The 22,568-nt window shown below is 41.8% G+C and overlaps 2 protein-coding genes across 4 annotated transcripts in view; both read left to right on the top strand.

Annotated features, from left to right (window-relative positions):
* LOC143208743 (uncharacterized) overlaps positions 1-22,568 on the top strand; it is a 36,232-nt gene that overhangs the window by 10,787 nt on the left and 2,877 nt on the right. For 2 of the 3 annotated variants that reach the window (XM_076423436.1, XM_076423434.1), the window contains exons 4-13: positions 11,376-11,554; positions 11,659-11,875; positions 11,941-12,194; positions 12,995-13,218; positions 13,321-13,477; positions 14,799-15,076; positions 15,806-15,937; positions 21,043-21,270; positions 21,871-22,068; positions 22,426-22,473. In XM_076423436.1, coding sequence (XP_076279551.1) covers positions 11,376-11,554; positions 11,659-11,875; positions 11,941-12,194; positions 12,995-13,218; positions 13,321-13,477; positions 14,799-15,076; positions 15,806-15,937; positions 21,043-21,270; positions 21,871-22,068; positions 22,426-22,473 — 1,915 coding nt within the window. The remainder of the gene's footprint in view (positions 1-11,375; positions 11,555-11,658; positions 11,876-11,940; positions 12,195-12,994; positions 13,219-13,320; positions 13,478-14,798; positions 15,077-15,805; positions 15,938-21,042; positions 21,271-21,870; positions 22,069-22,425; positions 22,474-22,568) is intronic. The other variant, XM_076423435.1, reaches the window with a different exon arrangement.
* On the top strand, positions 15,945-21,035 carry LOC143208761 (uncharacterized). Its single transcript, XM_076423545.1, has one exon. The coding sequence runs from the start codon at positions 18,104-18,106 to the stop codon at positions 19,520-19,522; it is 1,419 nt and encodes a 472-aa protein (XP_076279660.1). The 5' UTR covers positions 15,945-18,103; the 3' UTR covers positions 19,523-21,035.

The raw sequence follows: 22,568 nt of genomic DNA, 5'->3' as shown, positions 1-22,568 counted from the left end.
TTATGGTAGTAGTATTTTCTAACTATTTCCTGGAAGTGAGAAAGTAACAGTCGTGTCGTGTTGTATCAGAGTTATCTGTCCTTAGACTTTAATACAATATTTCAACTATTTATTCAGTTTTATTACGACTCTTAATTATTTTGAGTACATATTTTTTCAATTTGGAGAGTCGGAGTCGGATTCGAAGTCGGAGGTAGAAAAGAAGAGGAGTTGGAGTCGGAGTTGGAGTTAAGAATTTTGTCTACAGACTGCGAAGCCCTGCTTTGAACGCGAGGACATCCCCCCTCAAAGTGTAGGTACAAGCCTCTCTTCTTATCGTAATTGTTGCAAAAAAAACTGTGCGATGCGGCAGATATCGAAATTCACCGCCTTCCCACGCCGATACTGAAGTTGTTGTCACAGTGACGTCGAGTCGAACGATTACTTTTTAGAGTGCGAGTGCGGATTTTCAGTCGGTGAAGGGACTATTCTGAATCGCAAACATGTTGCGCGCGTATGCGTGACACAATGACATGACAGTGACAATGACGATGACGACGGCGATGCACACACTCCCATCGCATAATAAGTTCATCGAGGCTTGGCAAGCATGGCTGTGTAAGTTTGCTTTTCTTTCTCTCAGTCTTCCCTCTTTTTTGCTATTCACTCAATTTTCTTGTGTAGTGGCCAGAGTGTGTAGCCCCGGTTTGCCTCCCTACGCACTGTCATTGTCTGTGCTGTGCCACACGTTCAATGCAACACGGTACACGTGTCTTGTACGCATCGGCGCGGCGCGGCATGGGACGAAACATCGACTAAAACCCGAATACGAGAGCGACGTTTGCCAAATTCTACCTAGCGCAAATCTCGTGCAGACGATTGATAATTTTCAAGCATTCGAAATGATTAAATCCAACATGTTTTACTAATTGAAGGGGTGGATGGATAAAGGCGTCAAGTAACAAATCGTTTGATTTCTGTAAAAGGGTTTTTAACGAGGTATGTTGTCCTTTTTGATGTCGTTTTTGTATGTCGAAAAGTTAGTAGTTCAGGAGATATTTCAATTTAAATTCAGTAATGGTGTTTTAGAGTTATTTACTTTTCGACATGCATAGGTTAGTACTTTTTTATAACGGATGTTCAGCTGCATCGATTGATGTATTAAAAAATACCTCATTCCATTTAAAAAAATGAAGGTGACCTTCATATCCCTAAAAAAAATTACATAAAAACAAAAAATTTTTTTGGTATCGTATGAGCCCCATTTTACCATTCAACTTTGTCCTTCAGACATTTGACGTATCGTTAAAAACAACAAAGATATTCAAGGTGCTCAAGTTAGGTGAAATACCCGGTATATTGTTACGGTTAATCTCTAATACAAAAAAAGATAATAATTATCTTCATACATCAAAAAAGGACAACATATTTTGTTAAAAACTCTCTTAGGGAAAACAGACTTGATACCTTTATCCATCCACCCCTTCAATTGTAAGGCAGACGCGTACGACGAAACAGTCTCTGTCTTATAATTACATTAGGTTCGAATGAATTTTGACGAAAATGCGAGGAACGAGAAAACTTGAGGTGAAAATTGCTGACCGGTCGTATTATGCCCGGTTTTTGGTCCTGTTCGTTTTCGTTGCTTATGTCGGGATTAGTATGGAAATGTTCCGCGGGCATTTTTCGCGGTCGGGAGAACGAGAATAAGAATGATTAAGAGAACTAGAAGAAATTGAGACCAGAGCTGTCTCGTGTCTGGCTTTTGCGGTATTATCGCCCCGTACACTTGCGAACGAATCAGCTTTGAAAGGTGTTCTCACTTCGAAAGGTGTTCTGAGCGATTTCAACTGTTGTACACGTGCACTGCCTTCGTCGGCGTATATGACGCCCGGTGACACTGATTTCCCGAAAACCGTTTCATGATTCTCTAGATAATCGGGCCGCGCAACGATCGCTGGATCGTTTTCGCTTACGAAACCTAAACCACCATCAATGGCATCGACGGCACGTGGATATTCGTCGATGCTCAACTTTGAATACAATTCTGGGCATAAACCAGCTCGATAGAAGGGTAACAGGCCCACAAACAAACCGATCACGATTCGTTTTGGTCCCACTGCATATAACGATTTATCAATCGCATTTTCGTTATCAACGCGCGACGAAAGCGAAAACGTTATTGAATCGTGCGGGTAATGATGAAAGAGCGAAAGAGAGAAAGAGAGAGAGAGGCGTCTCGCTATAAATAAAGTTTGCGGTGCACTTGCACACCGCGTCGATGTATCGGTTGCAGCACGCGCAAGCGGCGCACGCCTCCTGTCTTTGCTGCTATCCTGATACCGCGGCACGGTTGCACCGACGCCGACGTATCGAATCACTGTTGTTCATACGGCAACAAAAACCGATCGACCGATCGCAGATTCTCGACCAAGTTACAAGTTACAAGGTTCAATCTCGTTTTCGAATGATATCGTTCGGATCGCGTCGACACGGTTCTTTCCAAACACCGCGTGGATCCTCGATCATCGTGCTTTCTTATCTGTCGCGGTATTGCGACATCGATGACGCGTCTCACAATGTCACCGAAGAATATGAAATCTGATCCCAATGGTTGCGTCGAACGAAACAAAATCTGCGCTGCGCGATTGGTGAATCAACGTCCTGGATGATTAGTCAGCGCAACCGGAGGAAAAACAAAACTGACCGATTTGTGCAGAAAGGACTGTTGTGGTGACTGAATTGCGACGTTCACAAAATGCCCGGAAATGTCCATTCATATTTACGAAACATCAATTTTTTCGTTGGAAGCGATACGATCCGAACTTCTTACGGGGGTAGACTCGTTTCCAGGATTGCAAGGGTGGTGAAAGACAAAAACAGGTGTGGTAGCGGGCCTCGAGGGACGAGGAACTAGGGAGCAATGCGAAAAGTGGAAGCCCTTGGTTCTTCATAAAGCTCGGGCATTAACTGCTTAGTAGAGGGGCGGTCCATTGAACGCCCCGGGGGTGGGTGTTTACGGGGGTTCGCCCTCGGTTTTAGCCTCCCCCTTAACAAAAAGAAGGATTGCAAGGGTGCGGGATATGCGCCTACTCAGTTCTCGATAATGCAAAGATGGGGGGTTTCAGTAATCAAAAGCGCTAGATAATATATCAAGATATTAAAACCATATATTGAAAGTCTTATTTTTACGTTTACAAGGGAAATTTGCATTATTCTGAAGCATAAAGTTGCGACAGCTACATGCTACCGAACAATGCAAATTACGCCTTGTTAACTTAAAAATAGCACTTTTGAGGGCGACTGCGGCCTAGATTAACTTCTCATCTAGCGCGTTTGACTATTGAAAAACCCCATCTTTGCATTATCGAGAAATGAGAAGGCGCATTCCGCACCCTTGAAATCCTAGGATCCTGAGAGGAGCCCGAAATGACATCAAAGTTTACGATTTTTTCTCTCCAAAAGTATGATTGTGTCAATTTTTTAATGATGAAATATGGTTAGGGCATACATTGAAGGTTATTCCGTGAAAATTTCACAAAAAAATATTAAAAAATGGCCGAGTTATCCGTTTTCTTGCATAGCTCCTCCGTGAAAACACGTGCAGACGGTGTCAAGGATTGTGATGCCCACGATTATCAGAAACTAAAAAACTCATGATTTTATTGTCCCTTGATAAAATATCTATGGCAAAGCACAGGGATTTCAAGAAAAAAACCATTTTTGTACAAATGCGGGGAAAGTGAAAATGAACATCCAATTTTTACCAAAAAAATCAAACTTTAAACGATTGTTATAAACAATTGGGATATCGTATCAAAAAAATCCTATGCTTCGCGATAGATAATGTTATTAGAATTATGTGTATCAAATTTTAAGTAAATCGGACGTATAGTTTCCGAGATATTCGTTACACCAGTTGTAAAAATGTAGTTTCGAGATAAACGCAAAAGGAGGAAAACTGCACGAACTTCCAAGCACTGTAACTTCGCTATTTTTGTGAGCTGTTGCATCTACCATGGCTTAAATTATTCCCTGAATTCTAAAGTAAAGGAAAATGTTTAAAAACCGTTTTTTCTTAAATCTCAGGGTGGCGCAACCCCTTAAGATCTTGTCTCAAAAGTTTCCAAAACTTTGCGCTTACGTCGTCATATCCTAATTTTGTTGCGACGCACGACACTTGACGTTGCCAGTTTCACGTGTGACGTGTGACGTGTGACGTGTGACGTGTGACGTGTGACGCGACGCGACGTTGCTATTTGGTCTGGGTTATTAGACTCCGAAGAATCGTTTGGTCCCACGCGGTGCAGACAGATAATCAATCGGTAGACGTTGTCGATGGCAACAAGGCGAAATTACGCTTTCCTAGAAGCAAATAGGCAGCAAATTAAGGACCCATACGAATTACAGACCATTCCCTCGTCGACGATTCCATTCACGATTTTATCCATAAATTGAGATCGACGAATTCCTCCAAACGGTTCTCCAAACGAAGAAAAGAATTTTGATCGGTCACAATCGACTACTTCAGCGGAGGGATCAGTCTGGCAAGAGTACACGTGCGCTCTTCTGCCTATCTCTGTCGTCACGTGACTCTGTCCATGTACAGTTACACAGCGGCTTCAGACTTCGGACGAATTCTACGTACGCGCAAACAGTTCACAATGGTTTAGTAGCCAGTACAGTAGCTGCTGGAGCCGGTGCTGGAGTCGATGCCGGTGTCGGTGTCGGTGGCGGTGTCGGTGCCACGAATCCTACTCGAATCTCGACGAATCTTTTTATCCTGAAAAATCGCGGTTTTCGATCTGAATGCAGCTCTAGCTAACGCGATTGTTCAGGGCGGTGAACCTTCACACTACATTTGAAAAGTGTACCATAAAAAAGTGTCATCAGTTTCAAATGATAGGTGTACACGTGTCGGGCTGAGACATTCTGAAGATTCCAGGCTGAATCTTGAATCGTCGACCTCCCATCGTGTTCGTACAAATCGATAATTGGATCGTGGAAGTAGATCGTTCGAAAAACAGTCTTTCCGCATGGGTATCCGAATCTTTTCGTAAGACCCACTCGCCAAGGGCTACGGATGAACGACCTAGCCGCGCCGACACACCACGTTTCCGCGTCTGCTCCGTATCGGATTATACCGGAGAATGGGAGAATCTTAAATCTGATGTAAAAATACCTAGTACACACAGTGCATAAAAACTGGAAAAGAATTGATTGTTAACAATTCTTGAAATTTCATCTGACACTGGAAGCCGATCGTTCGATTCCCAAGGAGTTTCAGCTCGCGGCGCAATCCGAAAGCGCCGGTAGCCGTGCATGGCCGAAACGAAGTCGGTCTATCAAGGATCATGCTTCGAGTGTCGTATTAGTCGTCGGTAGATCTCGGTAGAGCGAAGATTGCTTGCTTTTCGAGATCGATCGTCTGTCGTGAACTAGCGTGTCTCATCGCGTCGCGACTAAAGTATTTATTTGCGGGAAGGTATTAACCATCCTTGAAAATCTTTGCTTTCTCGTTGCAATCGAGAATCGTCCAATTAGACTCGACTCGAAACGTTGCATAACCTCCGCGGATATCTGCCGATCAAGATCGGCTGCTATCGAGCCACGATCGATCGCGTCGACTGCATTGCGGCGAGTGCAGTTTCGAGCTGACTGCGAGCCAACTGAAAATATTTTGAAGATCGAGCTCAAGCGACGAACCACCTGGAGGGCGAACTTCGGCGCGTGTTGACGTTGTTATTTAAAGCATTCCGTTGTTGCTTATTATAAATGTCAACGTGGAGCTTGGGGAGGCAGCGGCGAGGCAGAGAGGAGCCTCGCGAACGGAGGAACGTTCGGAATATCGTTTTGAGGCCAGAGAAAACGAATAGGTAGATCACTGCGACGGTCGAATGAAAAATAACGAGCAAAATACATATGTATACAAGTATATCGCGAGAACGGGTGAAGAACCAAGAGGTTTTCCGATCGAAAATCGTGACGATAGAGAAAAGTGACCAAGTTTGACGAGGCGAGAGCGGGAAGCGAGGACAAACCTCTTCGTCTTCAAATTCGATTGTTCTTGACTAGCTGAGTTGACGCCGACGCCGACGCCGACGCCGACGCCGACGCCAACGCCAACGCCAACGGCGACGTCAACATCGACGACCAGACAGGTGTGTTTTGCACGAATTTTCATCGGCGTTGCGGCGTGGTGCGACGTTTCTTCCGTATAACAAGAAGATGACCCGCGACTCTACGAAAAAGTTTCGAGGAAATTAGATCGGCATCGTGTTGTCCTGTTGGCCATCGAGGTGGAGATATTCAGGTGGTCATTCGGCTGGACATCGCGAGGTGGCTATTGAGTTGGAAGAGCTTTGGACTAGGTGGTGGGTGGGAGGGGGGCGGCGCAGGAAACGCGGAGATCGAAGGCACAGGAAAATCGATAGGTACCGTGGAAACGGACTCGACGAGGCTCGGTCGTTGACATCGTTGTCGTGACATGAGTACAAGATGAACCACGACCCGACGATCTGCCGGCAGTATTTTTACTGTAGTCAACGCAGACAACGAATCAGGTACCCGATCATTACGCTGCTCAAAAACTTGAAATTTCTTTCTTTGTAAATTTATGCGTACACAACAGCCGCTGATATCGAAATGCGGGTACAGAGTTGCTCCGTTGCATCCCCGGTTTTCCTGGTAAATATGAGCTTTCGCAAGCTACGCAAGTACGAGAATCGGTTATGCCGATTAACAGTAGCGCGTTGTAACTAGTTGGGGCCTTGGACGAAGTAGAATTTCCGGGCCCCTAACACCAACTAAATAACTTTATGAGGAAAACGTAGAATTTGGATCTTGGATCTTGGTTTGTGTTCGGGGTAGGGTTGCCAGATCTTCTATATTTGATATGAGTCTTCTATTTTTGAACTTGATCTCCTATATCATATTTGAATAGCATATAATTTTCAAAAATCTCTTTGTTTGAATAAAAAAGTTTAGAATGTGTTGTGTACCTCTTTTACTTGAACTCCTATATTTTAAGCTCATCTCATATATACATAATTGCAGTTTTTACTACTTCTTCTATATTTGGATACAACATTTCTGGCAACCCTAGTTTGGGGGCACCTTTTGCTTGGGGCCCCGGGCATTTTCCCAAATTGCCCATGGGGTAGAGCGCCACTGTCGATTAATAAAAAGATGAGAGTTCGATCGATTCTAGTTGGTGCTCGATCGATCATTGCACATGCCCTTGGCAGGGAATCAAAGAACGCGGTGATACGTAGTAGTACCGTTACGCAATACTACTCACGTGGCTGGAAAAAAATATGAAATCGTTTTCGGCAACGACGGAAAGGACTTCCCACCGAATACGATACCCAGTGGTCGAATGAGAAATACGCAGGATCGTTTATTTTCCACGGCAACGATTGAAAGAACCTTTTGTCGAGTAACAGTCAAAAGGAACTGTCGATCGTCGATGACTCGTTTTCCTTGAGACACCGTGCCGAGTCCCTGTGTCCCTGAAACGAAGTAGTTGTGCGTTCGATCAAGGTTCTGAAACTAGCATTCGTAGGCCGTGGGTCGTGGGGGATAAGCATGGAGAGACCGTCGCGCGACGCTCCCACGACGCCGCGCCGCACCAGTGACGGTGACGACGACGCGGCACCGAGGAATTGAGAGACGACGCGGCGCGCAAACGCGCGGTGTTTCGAGCGCTACCGATAAACGAGAATCAAGGTTGTCGAATAGATGGTGCGAATTGGACGACTTTTGACTTTAGAAGGACCGAGTCGAGTCAACCGAGCTCGTTTCATCTTTACGCGAGGTGGGATCTCCTGAGCGCGTCTGGACGCAACGTTTTGCGATCCTGGGATCTCTTATACTCCATTTGACACGAACGCTAACTTGTGCGTTTGGAACACAGCAGGAAGTTACGATAAATGGATTATTTTTATTACCATGCTTATATTAACTAGCCGTGTTGTTGTTGTATGCGTCAAATCTCGTAATCGAATTTTAAACCTCTTTCCATAGTCCAATCTTACTGAAATTTTATATACACATTTGCTTCCGATGACAATAAAAGTAGAAAATAAAATATATAAAAAGAACTTTTTAAAAACTACGCTTATATTAAAATGCACTAAAAAGGAGAAAACAATTTTTTTCCTGTTTTTCCAGTTAAATCTGGAATCCAGTTAAATAATTAATAATATTCTTCCCCAAAATTTTAAGCAATTCAAAATTTCTTCTGTTATAAAATTAGTGTCGGAATAGATAGAAAAATTTAATATAAAAAATAAAATCATGCCATTAGTGACTATACATAAAAGCGTGGAGCGCCCACGAAGATTACGTCAATATAGTTTTTATTTTTGTAGTCACTAATGTCATGATTTCATTGAAATTTTTCTACCTATTCTGACACTAATTTTATAACAGAAGAAAATTTTGAACTAATTTCTTAAAATTTTGAGGAAAATTATTATTTATCATATAACTGAATTCCAGATTTTACTGGAAAACCAGGAAAAAATTATTTTCTCCTTTTTAGTGCATTTTAATATAAGCGTGGTTTTTAAAAAGTTTTTTTACATATTTTATCATTTAGGAGATCCCACCTAGATAGGGAACCGACGCGATGCGCCGAGACTTCTTGGGTTCTATTATATTTCCCGGGATAAGTTGAACTCGAAGCATCGAGATCCCGGTGATTTCAACGAGATAAGCTTACGCTCGAATAGTCGCTTCGAACTCGGGTCGGATGATCTTGCGTTCGTTCCAACGGTGTGATTTCGACTTCCGACAAACAGCAACGAATCTGCTGAAAGTCTTTTCGATAGCATTCCAAAAACTTGGTGTTTTTGACGTGTATGACATAAGAGCGCGCCTTTTCTAGACACGGTCTAATTGTAAGGCTAACAAATCAATATCGGATTTCATGTATTTCGCCTTGAAATTTGATGCCCAACGACCGAAGAAGTAAGATACGCGATGAGTAACCATCGACCAATTATCATACTGGAGGCATGACGCGGCGAACCCATAGACGTAGACGATCGCGATGGTTAGACAGAGTGCTTCTGAACTAGCTGTACATATAGTAAAGAATATAAAACATAATATACAATGTACAATATACGTACGATAAGCGCCCGATCTAGCGGTTACGTAGCCCCGGACAAAAAGACAAATTGCTGCCCCTTAAGAATATATATTATATATATATTTTTTATTTTAAATAAGAATAAAATCATTTTATTTAGATTTTAATAACAGCATTTATTTTAATAAAAGCACAAATTTTTTATGAATTGGGTGTTTAACACATCAATATTTCTCACACACTTACAGCCAAAATAGCGTACCTAAATTTTGGCGCCCCGGTCAAATGTCCGGGTTGCCCGCCCCTAGTGCGGGCCCTGGTACAATATACAATGTACAACGTAGAACCCGGGAAGGGAGGAATCCACGATTCTAGCGAATAGCTGTTTCTTTCTCGGCGATTTTACTTCAGACTTCCGACTATTCAGACACTGTGGAACCACTGGCGAACCACCGTGCTATCGCGACAAATCTATCGTTTGCGTGTCTCTAATCGCGTGCATTATTAGTACACACCGCTGGCTGGAAGTATCGTGGTCATTAGAAGCGGTCAGTTTTATCGATTAATCGATAAGATATCCTGTTTCTATTTTTGGTGTTTCACGAACGTTCGTGGTCAGTCTTTGTATTTTCAAGAGTATTTTCGCCTTCCGCGCGGTGGAACTGGCTCGTTTGATTGGCCGTCTTTCGCCCTTCAAAGGGGTACACTCTCGTTTCCACGATTGCAAGGGTGCTTCTCACTTCTCGATAATGCAAAGGTGAAAAGCGCTAGATAAAAGATCAATCTAGCCCGCAATTGCCCTCGAAAGTCCTATTTTTACGTTTACGAGGCGTAATTTGCATTATTCGACAGTGTAATTTCCGTTATTCGGAAGCATACAGCAATTTTCACAAAGCTGCGACAGCTTCATGCTGCCGAATAATTCAAATTACGCCTCGTAACCGTAAAAATAGGACTTCTTAGGGCGATTGTGGTCTAGATTGATCTTTTATCTAGCGCTTTGCAATCCTGGAAACGAGTCTACACCCTTAAACGCGAAGAATGTACCATTTGCACGAAATTACGCGTCGAGTTCCATCGAAGAACCGAGCTCATCGATCGTTCCACTGTTTTTCGGAATGGATCGAATAGTTTGGGACAGCGTTCGTGACTGCAACTGCTGCTACGACGGCCAAGACCGCGACCACGGTGACGAAAACGTACCGTACCATGATTCCGTATTCCCCGAGCGAAACAAGGTCCAGTTTTGTCTTTAAGGTGGATCCCTGTAGGAGCGGTCGGCCTGGCCTCTCATATAAGCATTCGCCTCTCTATTTTACGATAACGGTACCGTCGCGATCCTCCGTCTATTATCGGCACAGTCGACCAGTCTGCGACTCGTACATACTTGTGGCTCGTTGCGATTTATTTGCTCGCCGCGCCGCACCTCTTGATTTTCTGCGAACCTGCAAAAGTGTTGCCGCTACGCGCGTTTCGCGCGTCCCCCGCACAAATTGCAAATTGCTGTATCTCCGTTGTGTCTCGGGGTAGTAGTAGTAGTATTTATTTATTTCAGCCTCTTGGCCAAGAAATTGGACCTGGTTCACAATTTTTCTTTATGTCACCCGTCCCTCCATCCATCCATCCATATCCCATGCCATACTCTATATGTATGTACCTTATTATCTATAATCGATGGTAATCTCCATCCCAATACCTTACATCATCAATAGACTGCGGATCTTTATGCATTTATAGCACCTGAAAATTTTAAAAAATTCCTGGAATATAAAATTCAATAGAAGTTCGTACGATTTTTATTCACTCCAGATCTACAAAGGCTACTACCACTGAAACCAAGATTTTATTTAATTCCACTTTCTTAAAATTTACCTAGAAAAATTGAAAATTGCATAAATATCCGCAGTCTAATCATCAAACATTGCCTCTCCCTCTCTCCTTTTGGTTATTTCTTTCCTTTTCCTCTCGATACTCCTAAGCCAGTCTACTATCTCTCCCGCCCTTTTATCTTGTGCTATCTTGTCAATACTTATATTTATTCTCTCTACACCTTCACATTCCTCTGCCAGATGTTTCAGCTTCCCCAGGTGTCCCTCGCATATCGTGCACATTCTCTAATATTTGTTCCCAATATTTCCACATCTTACTCTAGCCATTACACTCTGACTGTCTCTTTCTCCTTTCTCCACTAGTGTGTCTCGGTAGTATTTGTAAATTTCAAATTCGTAAATGAAAATCCGGCGCCCTCAGCGTCCACTCTGGTTATGGTTTTTTAACGGGTTCTCGTTTTTCCATGTAGGATATGCGAAAGGCAAAGAGATGTCGACAGGGATGGAGACAGAGGGGAGGATGAGGACGAAGACGGAAACCCATTGGGGAAATGGCCGCATGCTCTCAGTCCTGCGTTGGCCTGCCTCAGTTGTACTCTTGGTTTATTCAACATAAGTAGATTCTCCATTCTTAGCATACAATTCGGAGGTGAGTAGATCCGTGTAATCTGTACAAACTTCGAAAACAGATAATCAATTCTGAACAGACCCATTATCAAGGGTGAACGACTCATTTCCGTTTTCTTGTTACAGCGAACTTCATTGTACAGTTTCTGATATTGTCTCTGGTTCTGGGCATTCCTCTGTTAACGTTGCACGTTTGCCTCGGACAAAGATTGGCGGCTGGTTCCGTGGACATGTGGAAGATATCTCCCCTTTTTCAAGGCGTCGGCATAGCTCTGCTAACCGCACAAGCGTTTATCGGTATCTACAGCATCGTCGGCGTGTCCTGGATGTTCGTGTACTTCAGGTACGTACTAACTACCTAACCGAAAACGAAAGAAAACGAGAGAAAAAGACGTTGAAACTTTTTAGGGATTCGTTCATCACGAAGCAGGACAAGTATCGATGGGCAGAACCGTTTTCTTTGTACAGGGTAGACAAGGCCGCACAAAACGACAGCATTACGATACACCAGCTGTACGAAACGGTGCCGGATTATTTCAGTGGCGTCGTCCTGCAGAGACACCATTTGAACGAGCCGGATCCCGGTGTAGTCACGTTGAAGTTTCAAGTCGCTTTCAATTTGGCTGTCGTCTGGATGATCGTGTTCGTCTGTTTGAGCAAAGGTACCGCGTGAACGAACGGCTCAAGCCTGTCGACGTATACATACGGTGACCCGAATTAATATTCGGACGCTCTAAAAAAGACGATAACTCTTTATTAATATTGTACTTTTTGATTTGGATTTGAACTTTTTTGGGGAGCTAGAGCAATTAGTTTACAACAGGACGTGAAAAGAAATAAAAAAAAAAAATTGCAATTGATCGAAATTGTAGAGAAAATACTAAAAGTTGCATTTTACAACTTTTTTATGCGGGCCTATATTGAAAATTTTAAAAATACGTTTTGCAGATCTGTGCGAATTAAACATATTCTGAAAATTTCGCCAAAATCGGTCGACACTGCAATGAGCTACACAGGTTTAAAGATGGTAAAAACAGCAGATTTTCACAATTTTCGGCCTATACATATCTAAGAATACTTACATCTTTCAATGTCTGTCGTTTTTACCCGCATCAACCGATTTCGATGAAACTTTCACAGTGCATATAATTGACACAGATCTACAATACGTATTTTTTAAATTTTCAATATAGGCCCACATAAAAAAGTTGTAAAATGCAATTGTCAGTATTTTTTCTACAATTCCGATAAATTGCAATTTTTTAAAAAATTTCTTTTCACATCCTGCAGTAAACTAATTGCTCCAGCTTCCCAAAAAGTACAAATCGTATAGTACAATATTAAAAGAGCTATTGTCTTTTTTAGAGCGTCCGAATATTAATTCGAGTAACTCTAGTTCCGCCAACGACAGCTCGTACATACGTAATCCGTTTCGATATCGATCAATCACAAATTCTTTCAGGTTTAAGATCCTACGGGAAAGTGGTCTACGTGTTCACGCTGATACCCGTGTTCGGTACTCTGGTCCTCTGCACAAAATTGCTCGGTTTGACACCACCGGGTTCGTTACATCAGCTTTTCCCCGCCACCGTTGGCACCGAGTTTTTCGTCAACGGCAAGTCGTGGGTAGCTGCATCCATCGAGGTGTTTCTCACGTGGGGATTACTCGGTGCAGCCGCTATGCAGGTACGTAAAGATCACCGGGGATAATACGTATATAAGTAGTAGATCGAACGATCGAGGCGCTCCAGAATCGATTTAAAAGAATATTTTACCTCTATTTTCCAGATAGCAGCTCACAATAAGCACAAGCATCTTCTGCAACGGGACACGAGCCTCGTGATAGTGTTGACGATAGTGGTTCTACTTCTCGCAGCTTTTCTGGCGAATACTTGTGTGCAGATCCTCAAACATCACGGTTACGTGTATATTCCGAGTTCGTTCGGTAAGTGTAGTCCCGAAGCCCTGTCACACAGTGGCCCGGATCGAGAAATTCAGTGACATTTGGCCTAAAATGAAGTTTTAGAATTGAAATAGCTTCCTAAATGTCCGTAGACCTCGGAAATGAAGAAATTATTCACAATCAAAATTTCTTCTTTTTAATACGATGCCCTGACGATCCTATTCTCTTGCTTTTTTTCTTTAAATTGAAGAGCAGACTCTTGTGATAAAAAGATCATATCTTCTATTATCAATTGACATAAATATCTATTTAAAAAATAATGCTCAATGCGGTAAGAAAAATTTGCGAAGTTCTTTCTGTTTAAGAGAGTATATCTTTCAAGATTAAGCGAGTTTAAGTTTCCAACAAATCGGAATATTTTTAGCATACCTTCCTTTAAATGATCCCGCACAAAAATCATTTCCCACCGCTGACCAGTTTGTAAGTTATGAATGGATAGAGATTATTGGATTATTGGATCGAGACATTTATTTACTCTTGAACGATAAGAGATATCAGGATGAAATTTAATAAGAGATATCGCGGGCACTAATATTCATTGAAAAAATTATTCCTATCTACTAAAAAATTCAATATTTAGATCCGGAAGCGAAGGAATTAATAATTAATTTAACAGGACCACTGTATGTCGCTACACAGCTATCGTTATATAATCCCACAAGATTCATTTCCCACCGCTGACCACTTTGTAAGTTATGAATGATTATTGGATCGAGACATTTATTTACTCTTGAACGATAAAAGATATCAGGATGAAATTTAATAAGAGATATCGCGGGCACGAATATTCATTGAAAAAATTATTCCTATCTACTAAAAAATTCAATATTTAGATCCGGAAGCGAAGGAATTAATAATTAATTTAACAAGACCACTGTGATTCGTCCTGTTCTTTTTTATTTTTAAGTTTAAGGACTGTTAGGAAAAAATGCATTTACGCACTAACATCCCCCCTAAAGATGACGGTCGGGGGAAAGTGTGGTGCTCGACACGGTATCCTCGAATGTACCGGGTCCATACCCACTAAAAAACCTAACAGTCTAGGATTCACAATTGAGACCTGATCCACCTTCTACTGGACCAAAGAATGGTGAGCACTGCGACCCGCTATTCGCATTACTCCAGTGCTCACATAGCTTTGAATCTCTCCCACGCCTGTTCTTGTATTATGTCGTCCTGTAGCCCTATCGCCCTACATTCTATACGCATGATTTCACGTTACGGAAACCAGGGCTATCGACAGGACTAACCGACTGGCGTACCTCTGTTACATTATTCTAAAGATAGCGGTCTTGTATTTCAGAAAGAATATCGTCGTACGTGTTCTTGAGGCCAACAAACCAGCCAGCACCGCCAGGATATAACAGCATGCCGGAGAAATTTATGGCTCATGCGTCGTTCATCGTCGGAGAACGCGTGACGCGTCCCGGCGCGGATTTCGGCGAATCTGGTTACCAGGCACTGAGACTGTCCACCGAGTTAGTCCCCGCAACGTTAGCTTTGCTGGGAACCGAGCAAGTTTCCCCGTTCTGGGCGGTCCTCTTCTACTTTGTACTGATACTTTTTGGAATAGCGCAACAGGTACAATCAATTTTCAATCTTTACGGGTTCGCGTACGAACTAGAGATCTCTGTTTCACGTGTATACTATAAATACACGTGGTACCGTGAACCGTGTAGTAAGAATTTAAGGATCTGCGAATACGGATCCGTTCGGCACGTTCGAGTCGAGACAATTGATGCGTTATCGTTAGGCTGTGGATTTTATACATTTATGAGGAAAATGAGATGGTGCAACTTAAAGCGGTACATAAATTAAAAGAATGTAGGAACGTCGATGTATTATTGTCAATTTATAAGAGTCATTAACTACGTAGTCAATTATGTAGTTAATTATGTAGTCAACCAAACTGTCTAGATTATTTAAAACCTTTCTGTATTTCACATGTTTACACAAATTCTCATTATAAGACTATAAATTAATATATTAGCGAGAGTAAAGAATGGACATTCAGAGAAATTTTGTAATACTTTTTAGAGGAACATTAACAAATTGTTGAAAGAAATACAGTAAATGGGCACCCGGTTGATTACACAAGAGGGTTAAAGAAAGAAAGAAATGTTAATGTGTCTTTTGTTTCTTGCAATTGATAAAGACAATTTTTATTTTGCATAAAGATCCGCAGCCTAGTTATTGTTTTTCGAACGGATCCGTATTCGCAGATCCGTGTACACTAGTACACGATCGCTAGTACGAACCTTTACTTGGATAAAGAACAAAAAAGAAAAAACAGTTTCTGGTGTATCGCAGTTGGCGATATGGCACTGCGTGATAACCGGTATCATGGCCATCAACACGAAACTGATGAAACTCTGGGAAACTACTATCACCTTTTTTAGCTGCGCCTGCGGCTACATACTAGGATTGCCGATGGCCACCGAGGTAAGCGAATACATCTCATACCTCTACTCACTTAAAAAAAACCCATCTCTCTAAGGGACTTGAAACCCTCTACTCGCCCACACCGATAAAAGCGGCCACTGGGTCCTGTTGTCCGCAATAAATCTTCAGTGACAGCTCTGACACATCCTATTCCGTCAGCACGGACGTTAGGTCGGTTTATATTAGCTAGCCAGACGTCTGGCGCAACACCTTTTTTTGTGCCACGCACAGCAGGGAATCGTCAACACGCTCGAGCTAGATGGACCGACAGTCTCGAAAAGAAATATTGGAAAATTGAAGAAATTTGGAAAATACTGGATACACAAAACCAGGGTAGTAAAGTGCTGTCGGAGTGGCCCGGACTGGCTAAGATAAACCGACCTTTATTCACTTCCAAAAACATCGTACATTATACCAGGGTTTCCCAAACTGTGCTCCGCGGGAATGTAGCAAGCAGGGTCCATAACTGTTATAACCAAAAAGAAAAACAGTCATAGAATAACAAGTATTTAATCGACTAAAATCGTATTGGTTACAGATGAGGATTATGTGTAAGTAACCGAAAATTTTTTCTCTTGTTGGTAAATGTTATCGTTGAGAGAAATTCATTTCGGTCACTTATAACTAGACTGCGGATTTTATGCATTTATGACAAAAATGGGTAAGCATAATTTAAAGCAGTGGACATAGTAAAAAGATTTAAGGACACCAATGTATTAGTTTCAACTTAATAGGGTAATTAAAAGAAGGATACAATTTTTATTTGGCTCCTGTGTCCTGCAATCGATACGAACATTTTGTATTTTACATAAAGATCCGCAGTCTATTTATAACTTATTTATTAAAGAGAAGTTCATTTCGATCGCAAATAACAGTTATTGATGAAGGAAATTTGTAATAGTTATTATTAAATAGTACAACTTTCACATGGTAAACAATCCATTTTTTCGTACATTTTTTATTCGTAAAATTAATTGCTACAATCAAAATTTAATGTGACAACCAAGCAGATTTTGTGTTGTTCTTATGGTCTGTTGATTCGTCTTGTTGTACGAAAATTTCTTAATGAATTTCACAGACTTGCTCCAACCGAAAAATAGTAGACAACTGAAGTAGAAATGAACTTCCCTCATCGATAACTGGTTTGAGAAATCGAAACAGTTTTTCTTCATCGATAACAGTTGTCGAGGAGGATTCACTTTTTGGACACTAATACTAATAACTGTTATTTGTAACCAAAAAGTATAAAAATCAATATTTTTTAATAATTTTGTTCTTCGAATTTTTTTCTTTATATGTTGTGTACATTATCTTAAATTTCAATAATAATCAACTTTTCATTAATGATTTTTAACGTAGAAAATTTTAGAATAACTGTTATTTTTGGTCCCTGGTAGCAAGTGCTCCGCGAAAAAATATTGACAACAAAGCTTTTTGTTCTACATTTTCACTATAATAATTTTACGTATAAATAATTCATGACATTCACGTTGGCACCACAAAACGTCACGCAACAAGAAACAAGTATTTCTGATTTTTCTAAGATGTATTGATTATGTGTGTCATTACTAGAGACTGCGGATGTTTATGTATTTTCCAATTTTCGTAAACAAATTTTTGAGAAAGTGAAATGAAATAAAATCCTATTCTCAATGGGGACAGCCCCTTTATAAATCTAAAACAAATAAAGATTGTACAAAATTCCATCTGATTTTATATTCTAGCCTTTCTTGAAAATGTTCACAAGCCATAACTGTATAAAGAATTGTACAATAAAAAACAATAAAAAAACTACAAGGATCTCCGCCAAAATTCCAGGACCCTCAAAGTGCTCCATCAGAGAAAAAGTTTGGGAAACCCTGCCTTACACAAACGCTGGTATTTTTCGAAAGATAGATCTACGATATACGGATATTGCTTTCGGACCAGTGATTGGTGAATCAACGAGAATTTCGAAACACAAATCGCTGACAAACCTGGTCCAACACGCCCCTACGATTTCGAACGAAACGAACCGTTTATCGCAGCTCGTTTATCGCTGCAGCGAGGCGTCGGGTTGTATTTCGTCAAAGATAACCGCGATAACGGTTATCTGGTAACGTGATTAGTCGTCGTTTCATCGTTATATCAGTATCAAGCGAGAGATTCATCGCGTTGCTTCCGAGGATGAGCAATGAAATCGATTCCATGGTACGCCGGAGCATACCGTGTTACTTTTGCAACGAGTTTCTGGACCAAAGGCATCTGTTCGACCATGTGAAACACTGCGGATCGGTACTGATGGAATGTCCCCATCGATGTGGAGTCTACGTGCCCCGCAAAACAATGGAGGACCATCGAAGATCCTGCGATAAAAATTCGTCGATGCGGCACAGTCGAATCAGAGAGGCACAGGACAGTTTGTGGAGGAACAAAGTGTTCTCCGCGTTGACGTTGCTTCGCTCCGCGATCTACAACGAGGAGAAGGAGCGCAACGACCTCCAGGACAAGCTGAATCGGTGCATCGACCTGCTCCGTTCTCAGCAAGAGTCGATCGACACGTTACGGCTAGAAATCCATGAAACGCGGCACGACGCCGCGTTGGAGGAACGTCTGAATCGATTGGAGATTTGCTGCGACAACATGGAACACCGGAACAACCTCAGCTTCCAGCAGATTTCTCATCAGTTGAGGCTGCTGCACGACGATCTGATCCACGAGCAGGACGAACGCGACCGTGCGCAGAGCAACTGGAGCACAGAATTGAACGATTTCAGATCGTTTCTAACCCAGGAGAAGCTTGAAACGAGCGAAGCCTGGCAGGAGCAACGGCAACTGATCCACGACCTTAAGTTGGAACTAGAAATGCGGTGTAAAATCTCGAACGAATCAACCGAGCGACAGAACCTTCTGACGGAGAAAGTGGACGTTCTGGACGCAGAAGCGCGAGTGCAGAAGGCGACACTGGCTGAACAGAAGACCATCGTCAAGGGGCTGAAGTTTCAAGCGAAGGAGAACCTCGAGTATCTTGAAGAATTGATCAAAGAGTACCAGAAGTGTTCGAGCATTGAGGTGACCAAGTTGACAGAATGTCCGTGCGATCACGATCGCGAATATTCCGGCCGATTTCCAACGAACGGTCGACTGTTGTGGAGGATCGACCGGTACAAAGAGAAGATGTCCGAGGCGAAAGAGAGCGAGGCCGTTCTTTATAGTCCCAGATTCTCGAACAAAGAATACGGGTACGATCTGAGAGTCGAGTTATTCTTGAACGGATTAGGAAAATGGAAGGGTCGACATATTATCGGGTGCCTCCGCGTGGAGAAAGGGGAGTGGGATCCTTTATTGGATTGGCCCTGTATTCTTCGAGCCGCTGTTACCTTAAGGAATCAAGAAGACCCGGCCAAAGACGTGAAGAAGCTCGTCAAGGCCGTGGGTCGGGGTAAAACAGACTTGGAAAGCGTCAACAGAGAATCCGGCATTTATATGTTCGTTCCGCACACAACGCTGACTAGATATTCTGGATATGTTAAGGATAACGCGATGTTCCTCGATATCCATGTAACAGATATTAGAACCGCGTCTACGCAATCTTTGGTAGCATAAGTAGTTTGTTGGTAGTCGATATGCAGCAGCCTCAACTGATGTAAATATAAAAGAACAGTATGTACGTGACTACTTTACCATTACAGTATTCTGTTACAGTATTCTGCACCTCTGGATCGACGGAGATCTGTTACAAAAATGTACCGAAAATTGACCTTAACATTGAATCCCAAGGTCAAAATTGGTTTTTATTTGAACGTATAGTACTAATCGCAACGAACAAAAGTCTCACTCAAAGGAACCATGTATCTCAATTCAATCGTTCTCTTAAAAAACGACTTTACCCCTTGCCCTACGATTTATTTTACGGTTTCAGTGACTAGAAATTTTTTGTAGATCGTAATTTCCTAAAAAAGAAGAAAATTGATATAAATTGTATGCCTATATGTTCTCCAACAGATATACAGGGTGTGTCCGTTAAGTTATGTCACAATTTTTTAGGCATTTCCAGTAGCGCAATTAAAAAAGGTTTTAGACAGAAGTTCCTCTGTACTTGGTGAGCTACATGTTCGCATATTCTTAAATCTGAAAAAATGCTTTTTACGTAAGAAAGTAAAGGTCACCTTGACTTTTTTAAATACCACCATATGTTTTGGACATCATAGGATTGTTTCTGACGTCGAGACGAATTTCAGAGTGTACTATACTATGACCTTGAAATGACCTCAAACTTGAAAATTTTGTGCAAACGTAATTTTGATGAAAAATTATTTCTTACAATATAAATCAGGTTACATCAGATGTTCGAACTGCGATCCATCTTCTATGATACAGAGCTCCGCTCTTTCTGTTACACTTTTCGTTGTCGCCATAATTAGGGCGTCTCGGTTTATGTTATTACATGCAGTTGTTATGCGATTTCGAAGTTCTTGAACATTATTGATTGCTGTATCGTATACAACAGATTGCAGATATCCCCAAGGATAAAAATCCAACGGAGACAGATCTGGAAAACGCGGTGGCCAACGAATTGGACCATACGTTCCTATCTAACGATTTCTAAACTAAAAAAAAAGAATACAAAGAGCGGAGTTCTGTATCGTAGAAGGTGGACTATTTAAGAAAGTCAAGGTGATCTTTACTTTCTTACGTAAAAAGCATTTTCCAGATTTAAGAATATGCGAACATGTAGCTCACCAAGTACTGAGAAACTTTTGTCTGAAACATTTTTTAATTACACTACCGGAAATGCCTAAAAAGTGGTGACATAACTCAACAGACACACCCTGTATATTTTATCATTCTCTCCACGTTTTAAATAGTTTCCTAAGAGAACGGTTGACATGAGACATGGTTCGTTTGAGACTCTTGTTCCATGAAAAACAATGTTGACCTTGGGATTCAATGTTAAGGTTAATTTTGCGGTGCATTCGTGTGACGGATCTCCACCGATCCAGAGGCGCAGAATCACGCTACAGTGATCACGACATATAATTTTGAAACACCCTGTACTCAGTACTCGTTCTCTTGTAAGTAGAGTAGTAGACTATAGTAGTTTTCTGTTTTGTTTGTGCTTATAGCTGGGTATCCACGTAGTGTATTATTTGGATTACACGATCGGCGGCTCATGGTGGATCATGATCTTGTATCTGGTGCAAGTCGGGGCTGTGTTCGCGGTCCGAGGACGTCCTCACAGCGGCGAGGCAGTCGTTGCTGAATTGTTTCCACCGACTGGCCGGTGTCTCCGACATTGGGCTGGACCGCTCTTGTCTTTTACTTGGAACGTTGTGCTGCCTGTTATCCTTATGGTTTGTAGTTTATACCAATAATCTGTAGCTACTCTACCGATATACGCTCGGTAGAAACGAGAGAGCAAGATTAACCATTTTCTCGTCTTTGTACAGTACAGTACAGAATAGTATAGTTATACAGTAAATCCTCTATAGACACAAAAGCCTCGGGGAGGTTCGTATGCATCGTTCGTAGACGGACACTATTATTTTGAGCTTCAAAGACCGAGCCGGTCTTGCGTCCGAAACTTTCATTGTCAATTAAACCACAAAATACAGTTAAAATTATATCGTGTTTGGTCTTATTTTAATCAGAAAAATGGCACAGTTGTATTGGTGAAAGTTTCATAAAAAAAGAAGTAGTAATAAAAAAGATTAAATATTGGTGTTACATTGTGAGTTTCCGCGTCGCATTAGTAGTGGTTCACACCGATATACCCGAGCCGAGATCAGATTACTACAGTGGAGGGGAAATTTTTTTGCGTCCATCGTGTACCACCTTTTTGCGTCTATAGAGGATTTACTGCAGCATAGTATGTATTGTGTTGTAAAGTGTTCTGAACAGGTGTAACTCTTACGGGATAAAATATAATCCTACGGTTGTTTCGACATACACAGGTACTCGGTATCACGGTATTCAAGAACGCCGGGTTTCGAGAACTGTACTCCTATCGACGCACCAACAAAGATTACTGGTCGGTGTGGGCGAGGCAGCTGGGAGCTGCTGTTCAATTGATCCCGATATTAACTATACCGGCTGTAGCTATCATACAGACCTGTCGGTACTTGAACAGCGGTCCGCCGGATATATTTGACGTAAGTATTTGTCCCGATAGCGTTTCTTTCGCGCGCGACGGGCGGCTGCATGAAAAATGAAGCATTTTTACGCCCCGACTGTGAACACTAACCGTACCGCGACCGGTCGAATTGTAAAGATGCTTCCATTAGAATTTATTCAATAAATTTCTTTATTCGAGCACGTATTATAATTTTTAGTCTTGTCATTTTTATAAAACACTGGATACATTTTGTACCCGGTACGGTTAGCGTTAATTAGGTACCCCGGTGTGTACATTATAGCTAGACTTCCTCTTGTTGCAATATATTCAATATAATCTCTCTAACAATCTACTCGAATCAAATTTATCTTTCCTCTGTTTGTGCCAACCGCAGAGCAATCAAACGGAAGCGAACGTAAATCACTGCGAGCAGTGTAACGGAGTAAGTTGTGTCGCTCCTACTCTAACGAAATACTGACACAGACTTGTAGAATTTTACCATTGCTGGTCTCGCTGAATAAATGAACGTGTTACCGT

This window comes from Lasioglossum baleicum, chromosome 5 (assembly GCF_051020765.1).
Source record: "Lasioglossum baleicum chromosome 5, iyLasBale1, whole genome shotgun sequence".
Lineage (NCBI taxonomy): Eukaryota > Metazoa > Arthropoda > Insecta > Hymenoptera > Halictidae > Lasioglossum > Lasioglossum baleicum.
The sequence above is the reverse complement of the archived record's forward strand: the minus strand, read 5'-3'. Positions and strand labels throughout refer to the sequence as shown.